The sequence below is a fragment of the Lissotriton helveticus genome, chromosome 11 (genome assembly GCF_964261635.1).
Source record: "Lissotriton helveticus chromosome 11, aLisHel1.1, whole genome shotgun sequence".
Classification (NCBI taxonomy): domain Eukaryota; kingdom Metazoa; phylum Chordata; class Amphibia; order Caudata; family Salamandridae; genus Lissotriton; species Lissotriton helveticus.
In genome coordinates, this window is record NC_136072.1 from 1047781571 (window position 1) to 1047804722 (window position 23152).

General features: G+C 47.7%; 1 protein-coding gene across 8 annotated transcripts in view; it reads right to left on the reverse strand.

Moving 5' to 3' along the window:
• KDM2B (lysine demethylase 2B) overlaps positions 1-23152 on the reverse strand; it is a 1129854-nt gene that overhangs the window by 769753 nt on the left and 336949 nt on the right. For all 8 annotated transcript variants that reach the window (XM_078667529.1, XM_078667528.1, XM_078667527.1 and 5 more), the window contains one exon: positions 11677-11770. In XM_078667529.1, coding sequence (XP_078523655.1) covers positions 11677-11770 — 94 coding nt within the window. The remainder of the gene's footprint in view (positions 1-11676; positions 11771-23152) is intronic.

Sequence of the window (23152 nt, forward strand, 5' to 3'; positions counted from 1 at the left end):
GCAGTGATTTGTATAGGTGGATTTTTGGCTCTCCTCTGAGCCGCCTGGGCAACCACAGAATCCGTCTTTGCCTGGCCGATAAGGCATGCTGGTGACTTACTAGACACATTTTTTGAAGAAGACCCCAGCTAAATTATTGACTGTGCAAAAGTATTATTTACAAGGAGTAAAAGGATGAAGATAGCCTAAATAGATATGGACTACTCATACTTCTTGTGTTAGGTCTGGTGGAGCTTACTTCGAAAGGAATGCGGAGTCTGTACATATAGCAAGCATCCTTTTTGTAAGAAAAATTGGGCTACAATATTCGAATAAGGATACATTTTTTTGATTAATTTTTTTGATTAATGTATATATATGTGTTTTGTATATGTCCATGTAAATAGTAATATGTAAATATATATGTTGTTGTGTTTGTTTATAGTAGGTGGCCTGACAAAATTATACAAGCCCCTATTTAACTCTAAATTCTTCGACGGTAACATTGTCGTCGACGATGACTTTGTCGACGGGGGTGTCTTCTTCGTCGACGATGACGTCGTCGACGGCAGCGCCTTCTTCGTCGACGAGGAGGTCGTCGATGACCATATTTTCTACGTCGACGAGGATGTCGTCGACGGTATCTTCGTCGATGAGGTTGTCGGCGGTAGCTTTGTCGACGGGGATGTCGTCGACGGTAGGGATATCTTCGTCGACGGAAAGATGTTCGTCGTCGTTCGAGTCGACGATGGAGTACCCGTCGACTGTATCTTCGAAATTCTCGTCGACGGAGGAACGTCGACAGTAGATGGCACTATTTTCGACGACATGAACCAGCGTCGACGGTGAAGAGGCTGTAGACATCACCATAGCTGGTTTTGGTGAGGAGAAAGTCACCGTAGATGTTGAAAAGGTGGCCACATGCAGAGATGGCGACGGTGAAGCTGTATTTGACACTGAAGTGGTCAAAGGAGCAGTCTGAGGCAAAATCTTATGAGAAGCTGTCTTTGAAGTTGTAGATTTTCCAGCTTTCTTTGAGGGCGTATTAGGGCCAGATTTGACAGGTGAAGAAGCCTTTTTTGAAGTAGAAGGCACGCCAGAATCCTGAGAGGATTGAGCCTTTCTCAACACCTTCGCCCCAGGAGAAGCTAACCCAACATTAGCTCTCCTATTCCTAGAGGATACAGAAGACCCCGAGGCGATGCTCCCTACCTCAGAAACAGGGTTATCTTTGTCCTTAATCCTCTGGAGCCACAGGAGAAGACGACCCTCTCTGTCCCTGAGGGTTTTCTGAGGAAAAGTCCTCCAGATTTTACACTCCTTTGCCTCATGATCTGGATACAGACAATATATACATTTTTTGTGAGGATCCTCCTTGAACAGCCTCAGCTTTCCACAGGAATCACAAGCCCAAACAAGCATTTACAATGCAATGGTCTCGGCATCATTAAAGGTAGAGCTATTGGCATTGCTCATGACATTTCTTTAAATCATAAATAAATGGCATTGTCATTTACATTACCAATAGCTTAATCGTTAAATAAATGGCATTGTCATTTACAATGGGCAACTGCAAGACTTTGTTTGTAATGTAAGCCATGCTTTCGCAGTACTGTTGAATTTCATTATCCTCGCCTAATGCTATTTTTCAGCCGTACATAGCGTGAGTTTTGTGGAGGTGCACCCTGCATGCTCACACACTGCTCACCCTACACACTCACACACTGCTCACCCTGCGTAATACGAAAAGACCTAGCTCTGCCCTTTGGCCTGTGTTGTAATCGTACAGTAGGTTGTGAGTAGCTGCGCTTGATTGGTTGAGGCATCCCCTCCTTGCTGCTCCCTTCACAGAGGGCCGGCTGCCTCAATGAAGCTCCCACGTGTTCAGCTGTTCTTTGTTTTAGCTCCTGTTTGTCAGTGCACTGTGTAAGCGCACAAGCATACCCTGCTCTCTCTGGAACAGGCACTCGGCACTCACCACTCTGCACTCACCACTCTGCACACTCACTCTACACACTCACTCACCACTCTGCACACTCACTCTACACACTCACTCACCACTCTGCACACTCACTCTACACACTCACACTGCACTCTGCACTCACTCTACACACTCACTCTGCACACTCACTCTACACACTCACTCTGCACACTCACTCTACACACTCACTCTGCACTCTGCACTCACAACTCTGCACACTCACTCTGCACTCACACTCTGCACTCACTACTCTGCACTCACTACTCTGCACTCTGCACTCACTACTCTGCATACTCACTGCACACTCACTCTGCACACTCACTCTGCACACTGCACTCACTACTCTGCACTCACTACTCTGCACTCACTACTCTGCACTCTGCACTCACTACTCTGCACTCACCACTCTGCCCACTCACTCTGCACACTCACTACTCTGCACTCACTACTCTGCACTCACTACTATGCGCTCACTACTCTGCACTCACTACTCTGCACTCACAACTCTGCACTCACTACTCTGCACTCTGCACTCACTACTCTGCACTCACTACTCTGCACTCTGCACTCACTACTCTGCACTCACTACTCTACACTCTGCACTCACTACTCTGCATTCACTACTCTGCACTCACTACTCTGCACTCTGCACTCACTACTCTTCACTCTGCACTCACTACTCTGCACTCTGAACTCACTACTCTGCACTCACTACTCTGCACTCACAACTCTGCACTCACTACTCTGCACTCTCTACTCTGCACTCTCTACTCTGCACTCTCTACTCTGCACTCTCTACTCTGCACTCTGCACTCACTACTCTGCACTCACAACTCTGCACTCACAACTCTGCACTCACAACTCTGCACTCACTACACTGCACTCACTACTCTGCACTCACTACTCTGCACTCTCTACTCTACACTCACTACTCTGCACTCTGCACTCACTACTCTGCACTCACTACTCTGCACTCACTACTCTGCACTCACTACTCTGCACTCTGCACTCACTACTCTGCACTCACTACTCTGCACTCTGAACTCACTACTCTGCACTCACTACTCTGCACTCACACTCCGCACTCACTACTCTGCACTCACTACTCTGCACTCACTACTCTGCACTCACTACTCTGCACTCACAATTCTGCACTCACTACTCTGCACTCACTACTCTGCACTCACTACTCTGCACTCTGCACTCACTACTCTGCACTCACTACTCTGCACTCACTACTCTGCACTCACTACTCTGCACTCTGCACTCACTACTCTGCACTCACTACTCTGCACTCTGCACTCACTACTCTGCACTCACCACTCTGCACTCACCACTCTGCACACTCACTCTACACACTCACTCACCACTCTGCACACTCACTCTACACACTCACTCTGCACACTCACTCTACACACTCACTCTGCACACTCACTCTACACACTCACTCTACACTCACAACTCTGCACACTCACTCTGCACTCTGCACTCACACTCTGCACTCACTACTCTGCACTCACTACTCTGCACTCACTACTCTGCATACTCACTGCACACTCACTCTGCACACTCACTCTGCACACTGCACTCACTACTCTGCACTCACTACTCTGCACTCACTACTCTGCACTCTGCACTCACTACTCTGCACTCACCACTCTGCCCACTCACTCTGCACACTCACTACTCTGCACTCACTACTCTGCACTCACTACTATGCGCTCACTACTATGCGCTCACTACTATGCGCTCACTACTCTGCACTCACAACTCTGCACTCACTACTCTGCACTCACTACTCTGCACTCTGCACTCACTACTTTGCACTCACTACTCTGCACTCTGCACTCACTACTCTGCACTCACTACTCTGCACTCACTACTCTGCACTCACTACTCTGCACTCACTACTCTGCACTCTGCACTCACTACTCTTCACTCTGCACTCACTACTCTGCACTCTGAACTCACTACTCTGCACTCACTACTCTGCACTCACAACTCTGCACTCACAACTCTGCACTCACAACTCTGCACTCATTACTCTGCACTCTCTACTCTGCACTCTCTACTCTGCACTCTCTACTCTGCACTCTCTACTCTGCACTCACTACTCTGCACTCACAACTCTGTACTCACTACTCTGCACTCTGCACTCACTACTCTGCACTCACTACTCTGCACTCACTACTCTGCACTCACTACTCTGCACTCACTACTCTGCACTCTGCACTCACTACTCTGCACTCACTACTCTGCACTCTGAACTCACTACTCTGCACTCACTACTCTGCACTCACACTCCGCACTCACTACTCTGCACTCACTACTCTGCACTCACTACTCTGCACTCACTACTCTGCACTCACTACTCTGCACTCACTACTCTGCACTCACTACTCTGCACTCACTACTCTGCACTCACTACTCTGCACTCTGCACTCACTACTCTGCACTCACCACTCTGCACTCACCACTCTGCACACTCACTCTACACACTCACTCACCACTCTGCACACTCACTCTACACACTCACACTGCACTCTGCACTCACTCTACACACTCACTCTGCACACTCACTCTACACACTCACTCTGCACACTCACTCTACACACTCACTCTGCACTCTGCACTCACAACTCTGCACACTCACTCTGCACTCTGCACTCACACTCTGCACTCACTACTCTGCACTCACTACTCTGCACTCTGCACTCACTACTCTGCATACTCACTGCACACTCACTCTGCACACTCACTCTGCACACTGCACTCACTACTCTGCACTCACTACTCTGCACTCACTACTCTGCACTCTGCACTCACTACTCTGCACTCACCACTCTGCCCACTCACTCTGCACACTCACTACTCTGCACTCACTACTCTGCACTCACTACTCTGCACTCACTACTATGCGCTCACTACTCTGCACTCACTACTCTGCACTCACAACTCTGCACTCACTACTCTGCACTCTGCACTCACTACTCTGCACTCACTACTCTGCACTCTGCACTCACTACTCTGCACTCACTACTCTACACTCTGCACTCACTACTCTGCATTCACTCACTACTCTGCACTCACTACTCTTCACTCTGCACTCACTACTCTGCACTCTGAACTCACTACTCTGCACTCACTACTCTGCACTCACAACTCTGCACTCACTACTCTGCACTCTCTACTCTGCACTCTCTACTCTGCACTCTGCACTCACTACTCTGCACTCACAACTCTGCACTCACAACTCTGCACTCACTACGCTGCACTCACTACTCTGCACTCACTACTCTGCACTCTCTACTCTGCACTCACTACTCTGCACTCTGCACTCACTACTCTGCACTCACTACTCTGCACTCTGCACTCACTACTCTGCACTCACTACTCTGCACTCTGAACTCACTACTCTGCACTCACACTCCGCACTCACTACTCTGCACTCACTACTCTGCACTCACTACTCTGCACTCACTACTCTGCACTCACAATTCTGCACTCACTACTCTGCACTCACTACTCTGCACCCACTACTCTGCACTCACTACTCTGCACTCTGCACTCACTACTCTGCACTCACTACTCTGCACTCACTACTCTGCACTCACTACTCTGCACTCACTACTCTGCACTCTGCACTCACTACTCTGCACTCACTACTCTGCACTCACTACTGTGCACTCACTACTGTGCACTCACTACTCTGCACTCACTACTCTGCACTCACTACTCTGCACTCACTACTCTCCACTCACTACTCTGCACTCACAACTCTGCACTCACTATTCTGCACTCACACTCTGCACTCACTACTCTGCACTCACTACTCTGCACTCTGCACTCACTACTCTGCACTCTGCACTCACTACTTTGCACTCTGCACTCACTACTCTGCACTCACACTCTGCACTCACTACTCTGCACTCACTACTCTGCACTCTGCACTCACTACTCTGCACTCACTACTCTGCCTCACTACTCTGCACTCACTACTCTGCACTCACAACTCTGCACTCACTACTCTGCACTCACACTCTGCACTCACTACTCTGCACTCACTACTCTGCACTCACTACTCTGCACTCTGCACTCACTACTCGGCACTCACTACTCTGCACTCACTACTCTACACTCTGCACTCACTACTCTGCACTCACAACTCTGCACTCACTACTCTGCACTCTGACCTCACTACTCTGCACTCACTACTCTGCACGCACTACTCTGCACTCACACTCTGCACTTACACTCTGCACTCACTACTCTGCACTCACTACTCTGCACTCACCACTCTGCACTCTGCACTCACTACTCTGCACTCACTACTCTGCACTCACACTCCACTCACAACTCTGCACTCACTACTCTGCACTCACACTCTGCACTCACTACTCTGCACTCACTACTCTGCACTCACTACTCTGCACTCACTACTCTGTACTCTGCACTCACTACTCTGCACTCTGAACTCACTACTCTGCACTCACTACTCTGCACTCACTCTGCACTCACACTCTGCACTCACTACTCTGCACTCACTACTCTGCACTCACTACTCTGCACTCACTACTCTGCTCTCACTACTCTGCACTCACTACTCTGCACTAACGACTCTGCACTCACTACTCTGCACTCACTACTCTGCACTCACCACTCTGCACTCTGCACTCACTACTCTGCACTCACTACTCTGCACTCACAACTCTGCACTCACTACTCTGCACTCACACTCTGCACTCACTACTCTGCACTCACTACTCTGCACTCACTACTCTGCACTCACTACTCTGCACTCACTACTCTGTACTCACTACTCTGCACTCTGCACTCACTACTCTGCACTCTGCACTCACTACTCTGCACTCTGAACTCACTACTCTGCACTCACTACTCTGCACTCACTCTGCACTCTGCACTCACTACTCTGCACTCACTACTCTGCACTCACTACTCTGCTCTTACTACTCTGCTCTCACTACTCTGCACTCACTACTCTGCACTCACGACTCTGCACTCACGACTCTGCACTCACTACTCTGCACTCACTACTCTGCACTCACACTCTGAGTAGATGCATGACTGGTTATACACACTTGTTTTTTTAAGTCCTACACTGGATAGTAGGTGCCGTTGGTTCTCGTATTTGGCATCACTGGCAGTGGCCTGAAGTAGGGCAAGCAGCAGTGGCCTCCTCAGAAATATCTTGGGCCCTGGCACTTATTATGGCACAAATTAAGCACTGCTAACAAGTGATTTTGCTTTCTAGCAACCACGTCACTGCCTCATTATTTACTGCTCTGTTTTCACTTATGTTCATGGACACATCATTGTTTTGTGTTTCCGCGCCAGTGGCGCTTTCCGTTAATGTACTTGCACGCAAACCGCAACCAGTTGCATAACTTGCAGATTTCAACAAAAAACATATTGTGCCTGACCCGGCAGACTCCCGAGCAGCCTTCGAGGAACGCACCTCTGCCGAGCCGAGGCCCAGGAGGAGAGGCTGGAGTGGACGCGCGCCCAGCATCATCCAGTCCTGACACCTTCCAAGAGCAGACAGCAAAGAATGGTGCACGCGCGCCCACCATCTGGATTCAATTACCGCGGCCCCTGACAGCTGGTAATTGATGAATTATAGCCTTCTGGTGCGCGTCCTCGCACGGAATATGTAGGAAGTGGAGAAACTCTACAGACTATGGCCTATTGCGTGCTGCCTTGTAAAAACACAGCCATGTGATGGCCAATTAACATGCAGCTGCCATAAATAACGCACAGAATTCACGCGCTTCTCTGGAATGTCTAGGTTACCTTGTCGGATTGCTCTCTACAGGACTCTGAAGCCACACCCACTTCGTGGGATGTAGGCCGAGCCCTAAAAAGGGATTTTGAAGTAGACATATTTAGAAGGTAAAAAACCAACCAAAGTAAGAAGAAACTGAGCAGAGCTCAGGGAGACTCCCTTCACACGACGTGCGGTAGAAAATCTGAGAGCCTGAGCCTCTGAGGAGAACATTCTGGTGGGTGCTGTCGCCTGATTGGCTGCAGTTTGGTCTATACAAAATGACTAGGATAGTCATGAGTGTGGGAGTTTTTGCTCCTGTAGCTTAGGGCTACTTTACTTCCTGGTTGGTTATTACCGAGGTTTTTTGGTTATTACAGGCATTTTATTGCTTTTTTATATACCGTGGGACTCCCACTCCGACGACGGGGAATGATTTAGGCATGTGAATCTATGAAAGACACCCCAATACTGGAGAAGTATGAATTCCTTTTGCAATAATTTGTGACTGTCTTGTTGTTGGTGCTTTATGAAATTTTGTTTTCTAATTACACATTAATGCTTGAATGTATAGATATATTGATGAGTCTAAATTGAGTTTCTTGAATATACAGTTGTATACCTGTATCTATAGGTCTCTGATAATCTTTGGTCCGTGACCAATTGGGACTTTTTATTTTTTGGTTTCTAATTCCCCTTGTCCCGTATCGGATGAGTAAGGGGCCTCCCTCTTTTTTACACGAGTTATAACAGCACTACATTACAATTTAAAATGTATAGTGACAATAACACACAAGTGGGCACTGGGCGTGCTAGTGACAAGTGACGGCGCAGTGACACAAGGTGAAGAAACAACAGCTTGAACAGCGATACAAAGTAACAGAATGTGGTCAATAGTACAAGACAATTATATACATTAGGTGGTTGTAGATTTGGGTAATCTACAACAACCTATTGTTATAGTTACCATACATTTTAATTGTAATGTAGTGCTGTTATAACTACCTACAATAATAATTGGTTCACTTCACCCTTCCCTTGTGGTCTCCTTCTCTTTTTTCTCCTGGTCCTTATGATGTGTACTAATTATTACACAGCCCTTGTTAAACAATTCCCAGTTGAGACATTGTTGTATTGCTACACTATTCACCCGGTCTCACCTGGGTTAATGGGTCTACTCCTGTTATTTTCTCCTTTCTCCTGACATCAGAAGCCTGTCTCAGAAGCCTCTGCACATGGTCATCATCTTCAGATTCTTTTTTTTGGTTATTGTCTGTCCGTTCAAAGTTATGTAGGCTTCCTCTTGATTTGTACCTCATGTATGCCCTTGTAAACTTTGCCTCACCTCATTTCCTAGGGAGCCACGTGGGTCACGTGTAAATTCAGAAAATTCTTCGAGCTGCAAAAGTACTACTACCAGTAAGTAAGCATTTCATTTGAAGCATGAATCTTTTCTGGATTCAAGAGCTGCACATCGATTTTGGACGCTTTCTTCCCTGTGGTGGCTCTCTCTATTGTCTCCTACTGTAACAATTCCCACACTTTACGGTGTAGAAAGAAAGGTTTTTTGTTCTCTTGTACGGGTCATTTTCTTTGTCTCCCATTTTGCGAGGTATTTTACAAGTTCTATGCAATAGCCATGTTGGATGATGTTGAGAATACAGTTATCTGAAGAGACTAATCTCCATTCCGAAAGCAATTTAAAAAACTTACCTCGAGGCCGGGTCCCCCGTCTTCTCTGCTCTCCTGCCTCCGACAGGAACAGCAATCAGGCCGCCAGGCTCCCTCCCCTAAGCTGATCACAACGCTGACACGGCGCTCAGCCAGGGGCTGGAGGGTTGAGCATGTTCTCCATACAGGCTGCAGAACAAGGAAGTGCGTATGACTGTTTTGAGCAGGGGGGCCTCTGCCAATGCATTCTACGACTTTCTACCGTCGGCCGGTCACATGCTCCTCCTACTTCTACTGTGTCTTTTGGTGGCAATGAGTGGCTGCTGCGACTGCTATGATGATTTTCCCCTGATGGGACTTCAACTTAGTCTTCGATGATCCTTTGTTTTATTCTTCTTTCTTTCAACAAATGGAGAGCCTTAAGCAATGCTCCCACACCCAACGGTGGACAAAGAATTTGAAGATGGCGACCTCGTGCAGAGGCTTCCAGGACGGGCATCTGATGTCAGGAGAAGGCGGAACCAAACGCTAAATGGTGAGGTCAGTCGATGTCCAACAATTAAAATGAAAAAAAGAGAATACTAAAAGAGGGGAGTTCTGGACCCCACCACTAGATGGTGGAATAATGCACAGCATGTGAATCCAGAAAAGATTCACGCTGCAAAACTCCTTAATAAGGAAAGTGCTCCTCTTCAACCTAATTTATATCAGTGTCTGTGAGAGTGTGCTAAAGGCAGCATCTATATTAGTGTCAAAGGGAGTGAGGGAAAGGGGAGGCTGTTGTCAGCTGCAGTCTGTAATCCACTGCAGGATTCTGTTACCTTACCTAACTATTAGTTTCCTGTCCTCTTGAAATTAGGATGAACGTCCTTGTGTATACAGTTAATAATAACATTACACAAAATTATACACATAAGATCAGAAAAATTAAACTAAACCATTAAACAATTAACTAAATCCACGATCACTTCACAATTCAATTTCACTGCCTGTAAAAAAAATGTCTTTGACTAATAGCTTTAACTTGTATGCTTCATTGATTAGAAACGTATTGACACCCTTTCTGATAGATGGTTGCTATTATCCTGAGACAAGGTCTGACTTCAAATTTCTAACATTCAGGTTTACTGACATCGTTTTTAACAATCTTATCGAACTACTAGCCAGTTGCATGTCCAAAGTATTAAAACATTTTTACACTGCTGTGAAAATGGAAGAACGGAATTAATACAATTCTTCATTCCTCAACTGTAACAGCATCGCACAATATGAGCTAGGTTTTCCACAGATGAAGTTGATACTGCAAAACCTAAGCTCTGCGGTAATCTGCTTTCGCTATCCAATTACAGAAAAAAATAATTATGCCCACCTGTCCTTTTAAGGCTCACCTTTCCATTTTAACCCCAGTTTTAGAAATTTGGTGCCTTTGCCTTTCTGGTGTAGGTACTGGGTGCCCTTAAAACTGGAAAACATCCTGACACATTTATATCTTGCACAAATTGATTGGCCAGTCCAGTCAGTCAAATATTCTTTATTCGGTTATCTTCAATAACCATAAAAGAGTACATTAAACATACAAATAAAGGAATAAACAATCACTGGATGTAGTTAAAAACAATTCACAATAGCATTACAGAGTCAGAGGACAAAGTGCCAGTCCATTTACTGGCGATTATAGTCTTTGAAGCAGACAGACTGGCACATAGACGATTGTGAATTTAATGTCCACTCCTTATTGTACAAAAAAAGTATGCAATATGTCTCTGCTTCCAATCAGACATGCTTGCTAACAGCGACCTTGTTAACATCAGAACTACCGAAAAGGTTCTGCAGTGTCACACTAACGGCAGACTGTGCTTTATGAACATGCTAATTAATAATAATAGCAATAAAATGATGCTTCTATAAATTAAAAAAAATTCTTTAAAGGTAGCTTAATGTGGTTCCTAGCACACTATGGAACATTAAAAGGTAGGCTTATGCTAGTCATGAAAATGCTAATTAACAATAACAAATATAGTTATCAATAAAATTATGCTTCTTTGAATTAAAACATATTCATTAAAGGTAGTTTAATGTACTTCCTAGCACATTAGGCACATTAAAACGTAGGCTTATGCTAGTTACAACAAGGCATTACATTTTAAATGTATGTTGTGCAGGCTAAACATTTGTAAAATGACAGGCAGATTCCTAAAATGCTGCATAAAAATATTCACGTGACCTGTGTAGTCATTGTACATGGTCTCGTTCACTAACTTACCTTTCCTCCACGGAAAACGTGATACCACACAGATGTCCCTCCGAAGTCTATGTGGAAATCAGTGAAGCAGCCTTTAACACTCATTAAACAGTACCTGGAACAAAGATGCATGAAAAACGATCACCAGCAAATAATAACAATTTGTCACTAACTATATATCTTTGAAATGCAAAATGTATGGGAATTAAAAAAGCCTGTGTTAAGTAGAATTCCCACTGTTGCAGTTTTACAAATGTATTCCTTTCGTCCATCCTACCGGCACATTTTGTCTACTGTTTGGACGGCTCAGTAAAAAGTAAAATACAAAAGCGGCATTCTGTGAAATTTCTATTACAGAAGAATTACATCTTGATTACTTCTGCTGTCGGGATCTTCCCGTGACTTCACTTTTTCTTTTATTTTGAGAGGGAGCGCACCTGCAGGTCTGAGCACGGACACGTCTTGGAAACAATCAGATTCGCGGGCAAAGGGCACAGGGCACCTGCACTTCAGGTTTTCCATTTCAGGGGCTGCACTGAACTCACTGAACTCGCCTCACACAACGCTTGATGGAATCCCCAGCCAGTCCACATGAGCGCTCTGGTCGGGGGATAAACTACAATGCCACAAACATCCTAGGCTGCGCTATACTTACGCCAATACAATAACACAACTAGTTTCGTTCAATAGAAAGTATTTGAAAGTTGTCCCTGGTTCATTCAAAGTTTTAAACTGCTAGATGTGCGAATTCAGAAATGCGACGTGTTTGATGGAGAACCCGTCCACACACCCATTCCAGCTTTTCATGACACTCGAAGTGTGTCGTAACTCGTGTGGGTGAAAGTCTGGATTTGTGCAAATACTTCTGGTACACTGTTGTGCTCTGTTGCCTGTTCACCGCTTTCCGTAAATAACGGCATAAATCAGGACAGCACATCTCTGTCGGCGCCGCACAGACCTCCCTAACCCCACCTGAATGTTCCTGGTTTACGTCTACCTGTGCTCTCCGGTGTGCGCCAGCGGCAGCACAGGTCCCGCGGCGTGGGTCCCTCCCAGCGCATCTAAGCCCACCCGCAGCAGTATGCAGCCGGCGTGCAGCGGTCCCACGTGCCGATAGGCTGAATGTCCTCTTACCATGTGTCTGCAGCGGCTCGGCGAATCAGAGGCCCCTCTGACACATCAGGGCCGCTGCCTAGCAACCACATCCAGGGCTGGCACTGACGGAATGGTGCGCGATGCTGTCACTAAGACAAGCACTTTTTGGAATTCGCAAGTCCCTGCGGCCAAATCATAAAATTGTAGCTTTTTTTTAATGCAGGTTTATTATTGTGCTGCAGGACTTGAAATTGTGATAGGAGAATGGCCAAAGCAGACATCCTGGGTGTGACCTTAAGCAGCCGCAACTCACAGGACACACGTCTAGACTGTCTGAGAATGAGTTATTTTAAAATATGTCAGCCCTTCAATGCACTCGATCTTATTATCTCCCGATTTTGTTTAACCGGGAAAGACGTAATGCACTGCAGATACCCCCAAGCACCAAAAAGTCAATGAGTTTTAAAAACAATGACGTCGATTTACCAAAACACCAGTGACATACCGCACCCTTTGACCTACGATGACAACGCAGGGTTTGCCTACTGAGCCACACTTCAAATTATTTTCGTTAACGCGCAGCATGAGCGCAAACTATTGGAAGTAAGCAGGGGTTTAAGAGTCCTGTTTCGGTTCCATTCCTGCCAGGGGCAGTGGGTGAGATTTTAAAGTGGTGGGGCGCAAAATGATTTGCATACAGCACCGTAGCGAGCGAGCGCAGCGAGCGAGCCCGAACCCCAAAAGGGGGGTTTGGGGGATAACACCCCCCAAGAAAATTTTGAAAAAAAAGAAGAAAAATCGTGCATTTTCAAGCAAATTTGAGAAAGCAGGAAGGTTAATAAAGCAATTGTGAAAGTGCAGTTATTACATTAATAGATGGCATAACATAGATAGCTTCTGATTCAGTATAACCACCGAGCTTCATACATTCCGTCCTATTATGCTCAGGTGCTGAATTCAGACTGTAAGACTTTCATGGGAATCTCAGCTCTAAGAGTAGAAGAAGTTGCACAGGCAATGTTTTTAAGCTATGTTGTAGAGAATTTTACATTTAAAGGACAACAAATGTGGGGATATACGAGATGAACGGCTGCATGTCTTAGTTATAGGTGTTTATTTATTGTATGCTTTACACATATTTGAAAGGGAGCGTGCCTTATGTTTCTTAGGGTTTAATGGTTTATGTAGCTTGGAAAGGGAGTGTGTCAGCATCTTGTTTTGTTAATTGGTTTTTGGTCGGCGAAAAGAGACACGCTGCCAGCATGAAGGTGATTTTAAAGCCTCACAGATTGTTTACTTTTTGGAAGCGAGCGGATGCGAAAAGGAGGGAGGGGTGGCGGGATTGTAATGAATAGTTTTGAGCAGGCCCAACTGGGCAACTTTGGGGACAATAATCGCTAAATGGAATATGGCCCGGAGATGGGGGGGCATCTATACCACCAACGCTAGCAGAATGGAAGAAAGACATGGATTGGTGCATGATGTCTGAGAAGGAGTAGTTTCTGTCCTGTATCTCCAGTTCGTTAGTAGGGGTATCTCTGTTATAGTCATAATCTAGTGAATAGTCCCGCCCATGTGCGTGGACCCCGGCAATCAAAAATAATCTCTTAAGTTGTCAGAAAATTGCAGAACTGCAAAGACACTTAAGAGAAAATTGAAAGACAAATAATGCAGCCTATATTCACAGGCTACACTGTCCAGTACTTCAACTAGAAAATTCCACCAAAAATCCACAAACAGCAAAGCCTGTCCAGATTTCCCTTGCTTTAACAGCAAACACCCTCAGAAATGATAGAGAGGAAGGCATGGACAGACAAGCCCCATAGGCTGCCATTATGTGGCTTAAATAGGATACTGTGCCTTTAAGAGAACCTTCCAGAACTTTCTCCCAGTATCCCAGAATGCATAGCAGGTCCAACTTACTTTCAGTTCTTTTTGAAGGCGTAACACGCCAGACCTGTCGCATTCCTTAAATGAACATTTCTCTCCACCGGGGAGGCGGGAGGGCGCTTATGACTATAACAGAGATACCCCTACTACAGAACTGGAGTTACAGGACAGAAACTACTCCTTCTGTAGTAGGGGATCTCTGTGTATAGTCATAATCTAGTGAATAGAATGGCAAGCCCATCCCCACACCAAAGCGGCGGTGGAGAAAGAAGAGTTAACGCCACTATTGTGCAAACAGATTCCGCAGCGAAGCCTGCCCAACCTGAGCGTCTGCCCTGGCATCCGTGTCCAGGCAGTAATGCTTAGCAAAGGTATGAACCGACTTCCAAGTGGCCGCCTTGCAGATTTCTGCAATCGGAACATTACGGAGCAAAGCTGTCGTGGCAGCTTTGCCCGTGGTGGAATGAGCCTTAGGCTTACCTCCTAAGGTCTTATTAGCTTTTTGGTAACATAACTGTATGCAGGACACAATCCACCTAGAGATAGACTGCTTAGAGGTCGCAAGACCCGTCCTGACAGATCCATAATTGATAAACAATTGGTCAGACCTACGAATATCTTTGGTCTTATCCAGATAACATTTCAAGACCCTCCTAACATCCAGGGAATGTAACGACCTTTCCGCTGGAGATGAAGGATTCTGAAAAAACGTAGGCAAAGTTATGGTCTGGTTGACATGAAAATCAGAAATAACCTTGGGAAGAAATTTAGGGTGAGTACGCATAACAACCTTAGCAGCATGAAATACAGTATAAGGTTCTTGGCAACACAACGCCTGAATTTCACTCACCCTGCGGGCCGATGTAATGGCCACGAGGAACGCCGCCTTCCAGGACAGGTGCTGTAACGAAGCCTTATGAATAGGTTCAAAAGGCTCCTTCATCAACCTGGATAGCACCACATTCAATTCCCATGAAGGCGAAGGAAGCCTGACAGGAGGGAACACTTTCTTCAGGCCTTCCAAGAAATCTTTGATCACAGGGATCTGGAAGAAGGAAGTCTGCGAAGGGCATTTCCTGTAGGCAGTCAATGCAGCAAGATGAACCTTAATAGAATGGACATTAAGGCCAGACTGCGCCAAATGTAGAAGATACGGAAGGATGACATCTTCCTTACAAGTCGTAGGATCATAGTTCTTAGACCTGCACCAGATACAAAATCTCTTCCACTTATAAGCATAGGAAGTCCTAGTGGAAGGTCTCTTAGACTCCTTCAGTATGTCCATACAATCTGCAGGGAGATTCAGATGACCATATTGCACTAACTCAGGAGCCATGCTGCCAAACTCAAAGACGAGAGGTTGGGGTGCAACATCAGCCCCCCGAACTTCGTGAGAAGGTCCGGCCTGCACGGCAGCCGAATGTGAGGAAGGAGAGACCGGTGAAGCAGGTCCGTGAACCACCACTGTCTGGGCCATTCCGGGGCAATCAGTATCATCCGCGCCCTGGACTGGGACAGCTTGATGAGAACCGTCGGAATCAGGGGAATGGGTGGAAAAGCGTACAGAAAACTGTCCGACCAGTCGATCCATAACGCGTTCCCCAGCATCCCTGGCTGGTAGTACCTGGAGGCGAAGCCTCGGCATTTGCTGTTTTCGGCGGTGGCGAACAGATCTACGTCTGGAGTCCCCCACCTTGCGAAGACTTCTCCTAGCACTTTGCTGTTTATGACCCATTCGTGGTTTTCCTGAATCAGTCTGCTCAGTGCGTCTGCCTGAACATTCTGCACACCTGGCAGATGGGTAGCCGTTATCGTCAGTCCTTGAGCCAGAAGCCAACGCCAGATCGCCTGCGCCTCCTGCGACAGGGTGCGTGACCTCGATCCTCCCTGCTTGTTGAGGTAATACATCGTGGTCGTATTGTCCGTTTGCACAAGTAGAGAGTCGGTCTGGAAGGACGGGTGAAAAGCCTTCAGCGCCAAGTGAACAGCTCTGAGTTCCAGGAAATTGATGTGGTACGTGGACTCCGTCGGGGACCACGTCCCTTGAATCTGTAGGTCTCCGGAATGCGCTCCCCAGCCCTGGAGAGAAGCATCCGTCACGACAACCTGAGCGGGAATGTCCTTGTGGAAGGGAACCCCTCTGAGGAGGTTCTCCGCTGAACACCACCACTTCAGAGACTGAAGAGCATGCAGAGATAGACATATCTTGTCGTCCCAAGATCCTCTCCTCTGATCCCACTGATCCTCCAAGCAATCTTGCAACGGTCTCATGTGCAGCCGTGCATGTGGCGTCAGGAAGATACAGGAGGCCATCGATCCCAGTAGAGAAGACACCGTCCTCACCGTCGTGGATGGAGCGGCCATGAGAGCCCGAGCCTTCCGAAGCAGTGATAATCGTTGCTCCTCCGAAGGAGACACGCTTGCTGACAGCGTATCGATGGATGCTCCCAAGTACTGAATGCACTGGACTGGAGTCGAAACCGACTTGGACATGTTGATGTGCAACCCCAGCTTGTTCAAGAGAACGCACGTCTTCTGGAAGTGTGCTTGCGCTTCCGTGAAGGAGGAGGCCTTGATCAACCAGTCGTCCAGGTACGGGTAGACAAACACCTTGTTCTTCCTTAGGTGTGCCGCCACTACCGCCATGCACTTTGAGAATGTTCTCGGCGCAGACTTCAGTCCGAAAGGCAGTACTGTGTATTGATAGTGATTGGCGCCGACTTGGAACCGCAGGAACTTCCTGTGTTTGTGTGCAATGGGCACATGGAAGTAAGCATCCTGGAGGTCGATGGCACACAGCCAGTCTCCCCGTTGCAGCTGAGGATAAATCTGATGCAACGACAGCATGCGAAACTTTTCTCTGCGAATCCACTTGTTTGCCTGTCGCAAATCCAGAATGGGCCTGAACTCGTTCTTGTCCTTTTTTCGAACCAGAAAGAACCGGGAGTACAGACCTCTTCCTCTTTGAGACAGAGGTACGACTTCGATCGCCCTTTTCCTTAACAGGATATCGGCCCCCGCCTGGAGCTCGCGCAGCTGATACTGCGAGCCGACCGGAGGAATCGGTGGAGGAGGGCTGATGAACCGAAGACTGTATCCATTGCAAACAATATTCAGCACCCACTTGTCCTGAGTAATTTTTCTCCACTCTGCCAGAAAAGATTGAATGCTTCCCCCCACCGGAGCGGGTAACAGTTGTCGGGGAAGTAAGTGCTCAGGGCCTAGACCCGGCCTGGCCCTTAGTCGCTGGTGCCGACTGATGGCCGCCTCTGCCCCTCTGGCGTTTCTGGAAAGGCCTTCTGAACTGCTGCTGTTGTTGTTGCTGCTGTTGTCCAGAAGACTGGACACGCCCTCTGCCTTGACCACCGAACCGGCGTTGGAACGAACGGTACGTCTTCTTGGTCTCCTTGGGTTTCTCCAAACCCACCGCTGTGAGCGTTTCAGCTTCCGCCTTCATGCGGGCCATTTCATCATCAGCGTGCTTCCCGAACAGGGTTTCGCCAGAGAATGGTAGATTGGCAACCCTTTGCTGAGCGTCCGGTTTCAGAGACGTAAGGCGGAGCCATGCATGTCGTCGCTGGTTTATTCCGTGGCAGAAACCATGCGCCGCCAGAAGAGAAGAGTCGGCTGCAGCGCTGATGACCTGATTCGCCACCAACATTCCTTCGTTAAGCACCTCCTGGAAGTCCTCCCGCTTGTCCCGCGGAAGGAGCTCCACGAATTGTTGAAGGGATTCCCAGAGGGCTCTGTCATACCGACCCAACAAGGCAGTGGCACTAGCTGCCTTCATTGAGGTCGCCGAGGTCCCACAAACTCTCCTCCCAGATGAATCCAACCACCTAGATTCCTTATCTGGTGGAACTGTGGAGGAGGGCGTGGTGGCATGCTGTTTGCGCGCCGCCATCACAATCACCGAGTCTGGAGGGGGCTCCAGCCTTAGAAAGGCCGGGTCCGAGTCCGGAGCCCGGTACTTCTTCTGCAGTCTGGAAGGTGCCGCCTTAGTCACCGCTGGAGTGAGGAAAAGATCCAGGGCCGGTTCTTCCAGGCCCGGCACCAGTGGTAGCAACGGCCGAGACAGATGCTTCTGATGGAGCGTCTCGAAGATGACCGAAGTCTTTGGAGTGGGCACCGTCAAAGTAATGCCCAATTTCGCCGCACCCCGTAACAGCACGTCCTGGAAGGACACCAGATCGTCGACCGGTGAAACCCTCGTGTCCGGCGAATCTGACAAGGTCGGGGAGTAGTCCCTGGTCCCAGACGACCGGGTCCGTGAACGAGACCTGTGTCTCCTGTGGCGCCGTCTAGATCGTGTGGAAGACCTGTGACGCGAACGTTCCCTTCTCCTGGAGCGCGAGCGCGACCTCCCAGCACGTGGGCGCTCCACCGGTTTCTGTGGAGGTGTCTTCCGTGGCCTTTCCTGGGGCTTCGGGGTCGGCGTACCCTTAGGAGGTGTCGGAAGCAGAGGCAGCGACACCGACCTCGGTGGCCTATGAGGAGGGACCGGCGGTGGAGGCTGCCCCGCAGGAGACGGCGGAGGCAGGGAGGGGAGCGGCGGCTTAGCCGGAGGAGCCTCCTTCGGTAGAGGAGGAGGGGTCATAGGCCGTGGCGGTGTATATACCACCGAGTACACCGTGCCCGATGACTTCTTCGAGGGAGGGGCCTGTGATCCAGACCCTCCAGAGCGTGAGCGACGTCTCCGACCCCCTTCACCAGATCCAGCGTGACTTTTGGCGCCAGAATCCCTCCTGTGCCTCTTAGAGGAGGTTGAGATCCTCGGTGACGCTGATCTCTTCCTGCTCGACGTCGAGCGTCGTTTTTCAGGCGTGGAACGGCGATCCCTCGACTCTGGCGTCGAACGCCGTCTCCTCGACGTCGAGTGTTTCTTCCTCGACGACGATCGTCGCCCCCTCGACGACGAGCGGTCCGACCTCGACGGCGAGGGTCGACTCTTCCTCCTCGATGACCGCTTCCTCACGGTCCTCGACGCCGAGGATCCCCTCGACGTCGAACTGGTCGACGGCGACCGGCGGTGTCGCTTCGACGGCGAGCGCTGGTGTCTTCGTCGACAGCGATGCCTCGACTTCGACGACGACGACGTCGACGACGCCGTCGGCGCTGACTTTGACGGCGGCCTAGCCAGGCCTCTCGACGTCGATCTCCCACGCTGTCTCGACCCGGAGCCCCGGGGAGAAGGGGAACACACCGTCGTCATCCCTCTCGACGTCGTCGTCGATGCTATCGACGTCGACGGAGACCGGGACCTTTTGCTGGTCTTCCTGCCTCTGGGGAGCCCCCAAGAGGCCTCAGCAGGGGCAGAGGGAGCCTTCCCAGCCTGCCCAGACCCACCTGTAGCCTGCAGTCACCTCTCTTCCAGGCCTTGGAGCCTAATCTTCTGCCTTTCCCTCAGGGTCCTTGTAGAAAAGGCCTGGCAGATGTCACAATCTTCTGGGACATGTTCATCAGGAAGGCAAAGAATGCAGACGTCGTGTGGATCAGTCTTGGCCTTCTTCCTTCCACATGCTGGGCACTTGTCGAATAAAGCAGGCATTTTAGATCCCTAAAAGCCTGAACAAACACACAGAAGTGAAAAGGAAACACCAAGAATCAAATGAGAACACTTTTAAATCCAAAAAGTGCAAAAAAAATCCAATAAACCCTTGAAAAAGGGAACGCTCAATGCACAGGGTCCTGTAAGCAGGAGCCGGAAAAAAGAACTGAAAGTAAGTTGGACCTGCTATGCATTCTGGAATACTGGGAGAAAGTTCTGGAAGGTTCTCTTAAAGGCACAGTATCCTATTTAAGCCACATAATGGCAGCCTATGGGGCTTGTCTGTCCATGCCTTCCTCTCTATCATTTCTGAGGGTGTTTGCTGTTAAAGCAAGGGAAATCTGGACAGGCTTTGCTGTTTGTGGATTTTTGGTGGAATTTTCTAGTTGAAGTACTGGACAGTGTAGCCTGTGAATATAGGCTGCATTATTTGTCTTTAAATTTTCTCTTAAGTATCTTTGCAGTTCTGCAATTTTCTGACAACTTAAGAGATTATTTTTGATTGCCGGGGTCCACGCACATGGGCGGGACTATTCACTAGATTATGACTATACACAGAGATCCCCTACTACAGAAGGTCATTTACGAAGGCAGAGTGCGCCCTAAGAAATGGGAGAAGACCTCGGGAAAATGGAACACCTACAGGGGAAACATATGCGTGCCTCAATCTTCCATGTTAGGGGAGGGGAACCCAAGAATACCCGACCATGAGGGGTTGGATAGTTACATCTGAAATGAGATATGAGGTCAAGGGAGGAATAACTGTAGAGCTCCGCTGTCTTGACATATTGTATATACATGGCTACTCAGATGCGAAATTTGCTGTGATGCTTTATTATACGTTTAATAAAAAGACATAAAAAATGTATATACTCTTCAAGTTTTGACTTTGTGGACATATTGAGTGGAGAGTTGCTCTTGGGAGGAATTCATGTCACCATTAGCTTCTATCGCCCCATAAGACCTTGCGCTCAGCCTCAAGTGCGCTCTATCGGCTGCAGAAAACTGAAGCGCACTCCAGTGCCAAAGAGAGTGTATCTGGGGCCCGATGCACGAGGCATTGATTTATACAAAGACGTACAGAGCGACCTACTGGAGCTGATGTCAAACACATTTTAAAAATTACTATAACACATATAAATGTATACATGCATAAAACAGAGTTTGTACTATTATGCAGAGATAGACTCGCTTGCGTACACCCCACATCTATTTTGTGCACCGAAAATGCAATTTACAAATAAATATCAACATCCAAGAGTTTGCATGGATGTAACTTGAAACAATAAATACTCTCGATTGAAACGTGAAACCTAACAGTCTTTAAAAACTAACAAAATTCTTTAGTATAAGTCAAATACAGCTTCGCCATTTAAAGGGCTGGGTTTTCAAGACGGCCTAGAGTGAGGTCAGTGTGTGGGCCCGTTTTGTGGCTGTGTGTGGGCTCACTGGGCTGGGATTGTAAACATCTTGAAATCAGGACTAGAAGGCAGTAATAGGTAGTAGTGTGCAGCTGTGGTTGCTGTTATCTCGTGGCATGATTGGATAGACCAGTCACACTTTGAGGGTAGAAGGGCAGGGATGTGTCAATGTAATTATCCTTTAGGTAGAGAAGGATTTGACTGTCACATTTCTTGAATATTATCACCCGCATTGCCTGCAGCAATCACAAAAACATGTGGTTCCCCACCCCCCACCCAGACATTATGCCTTAAACAGTCGAAAGGTGCTCGTATTGAAAATGTGGGCCACATTTTTTTTTACCACCAATTCATAAATATGGGCCACTTTATTTTGTTGCCCAGGCCTATTTTCTACCCCACTAAGACCCTGCTGCCCAGATGCAACCATTATTACACATTGGAACATATCCCGCAAAATGGCCAAAGTCGACAGAAGGAAATAACCCCATTTAATCCCAAAAAGCAAAAGCAGGAGCGAAATGAAAGGGAGCCCTGAAGGACTGACAGACGAGGCTTTGCCAGAAGAAGGACGGTGGCAAGCTAATATGAGCACATGCTTGCGGAGGGCAGGTCATTCCACAAGCAGCTTTACTAAGGGAGAAAAATTGACAGCTTGTACCGGAGCGAGAAATGAAGACAAAGTCTGCCACATTCCCATGAAGTCTAATAATCCCTCAAACGGAAAGGGTGAAAAAGGAGACGGCTCTGATTATAGACCTCGTTTATTAACAGTGGCATAGCTTTGCTTACATTATTTAATGTAAGCAGACCCAGTAAACATTACAATATCTTCTTTCACAGCACAGGCATCAAGCTGTGAGACAAGAAATAAAATGCCTACTTCGATTGCCTGAGAAAGGAAAATAAATATCGTGATTCCATACGCGCTGTTCCCCTCTGACACAGCCCCAGGCCCTGGGTGGCGCTCCTCTCGAGCTGCACTTCCGCTCCACAACACTCCCTACACTAGACGGATGTGTCTGCGTAAACATTACAATGCCCCTCAACTGCAACCTGTTTGTAGGTGAAGGGGCCATGGGAGGCAGAGGGCGGTCAACCTGGGAGCACTTCCAGGATATGCCCAGCTGGATATACTGAAAATGGTTGGTTGTACTGCACACTCTATTTTATTTCTAGTATTCTCAATTTTTAATATGTTTTAGACTGGGCGTACTAGGCCGGGAGGAGGGCGCTAACCTCTAATTAATGAGGAAAATCTAAAGAAGTGACAAAATTATTACTAACCCTTCCTGCACTGCGGGTGCTGACCTCAATGGTTGGCTGCTTGTAAACAGTTTCAAAAAATAATAATAATCTTCTACAATCGCTTTTTAATAAGTTGTTCAATTATTCATCACATTTATTTGTATAACACAAATGTCTGTACCATGTTGTACTTTTCGCATAAATTACATTATTGTAAGCATTTAACTTTTAAACACAAAAATATACAAATACATAGTCAGATTATGGTTGCATTCAAATTGCTATAAATCCCAAT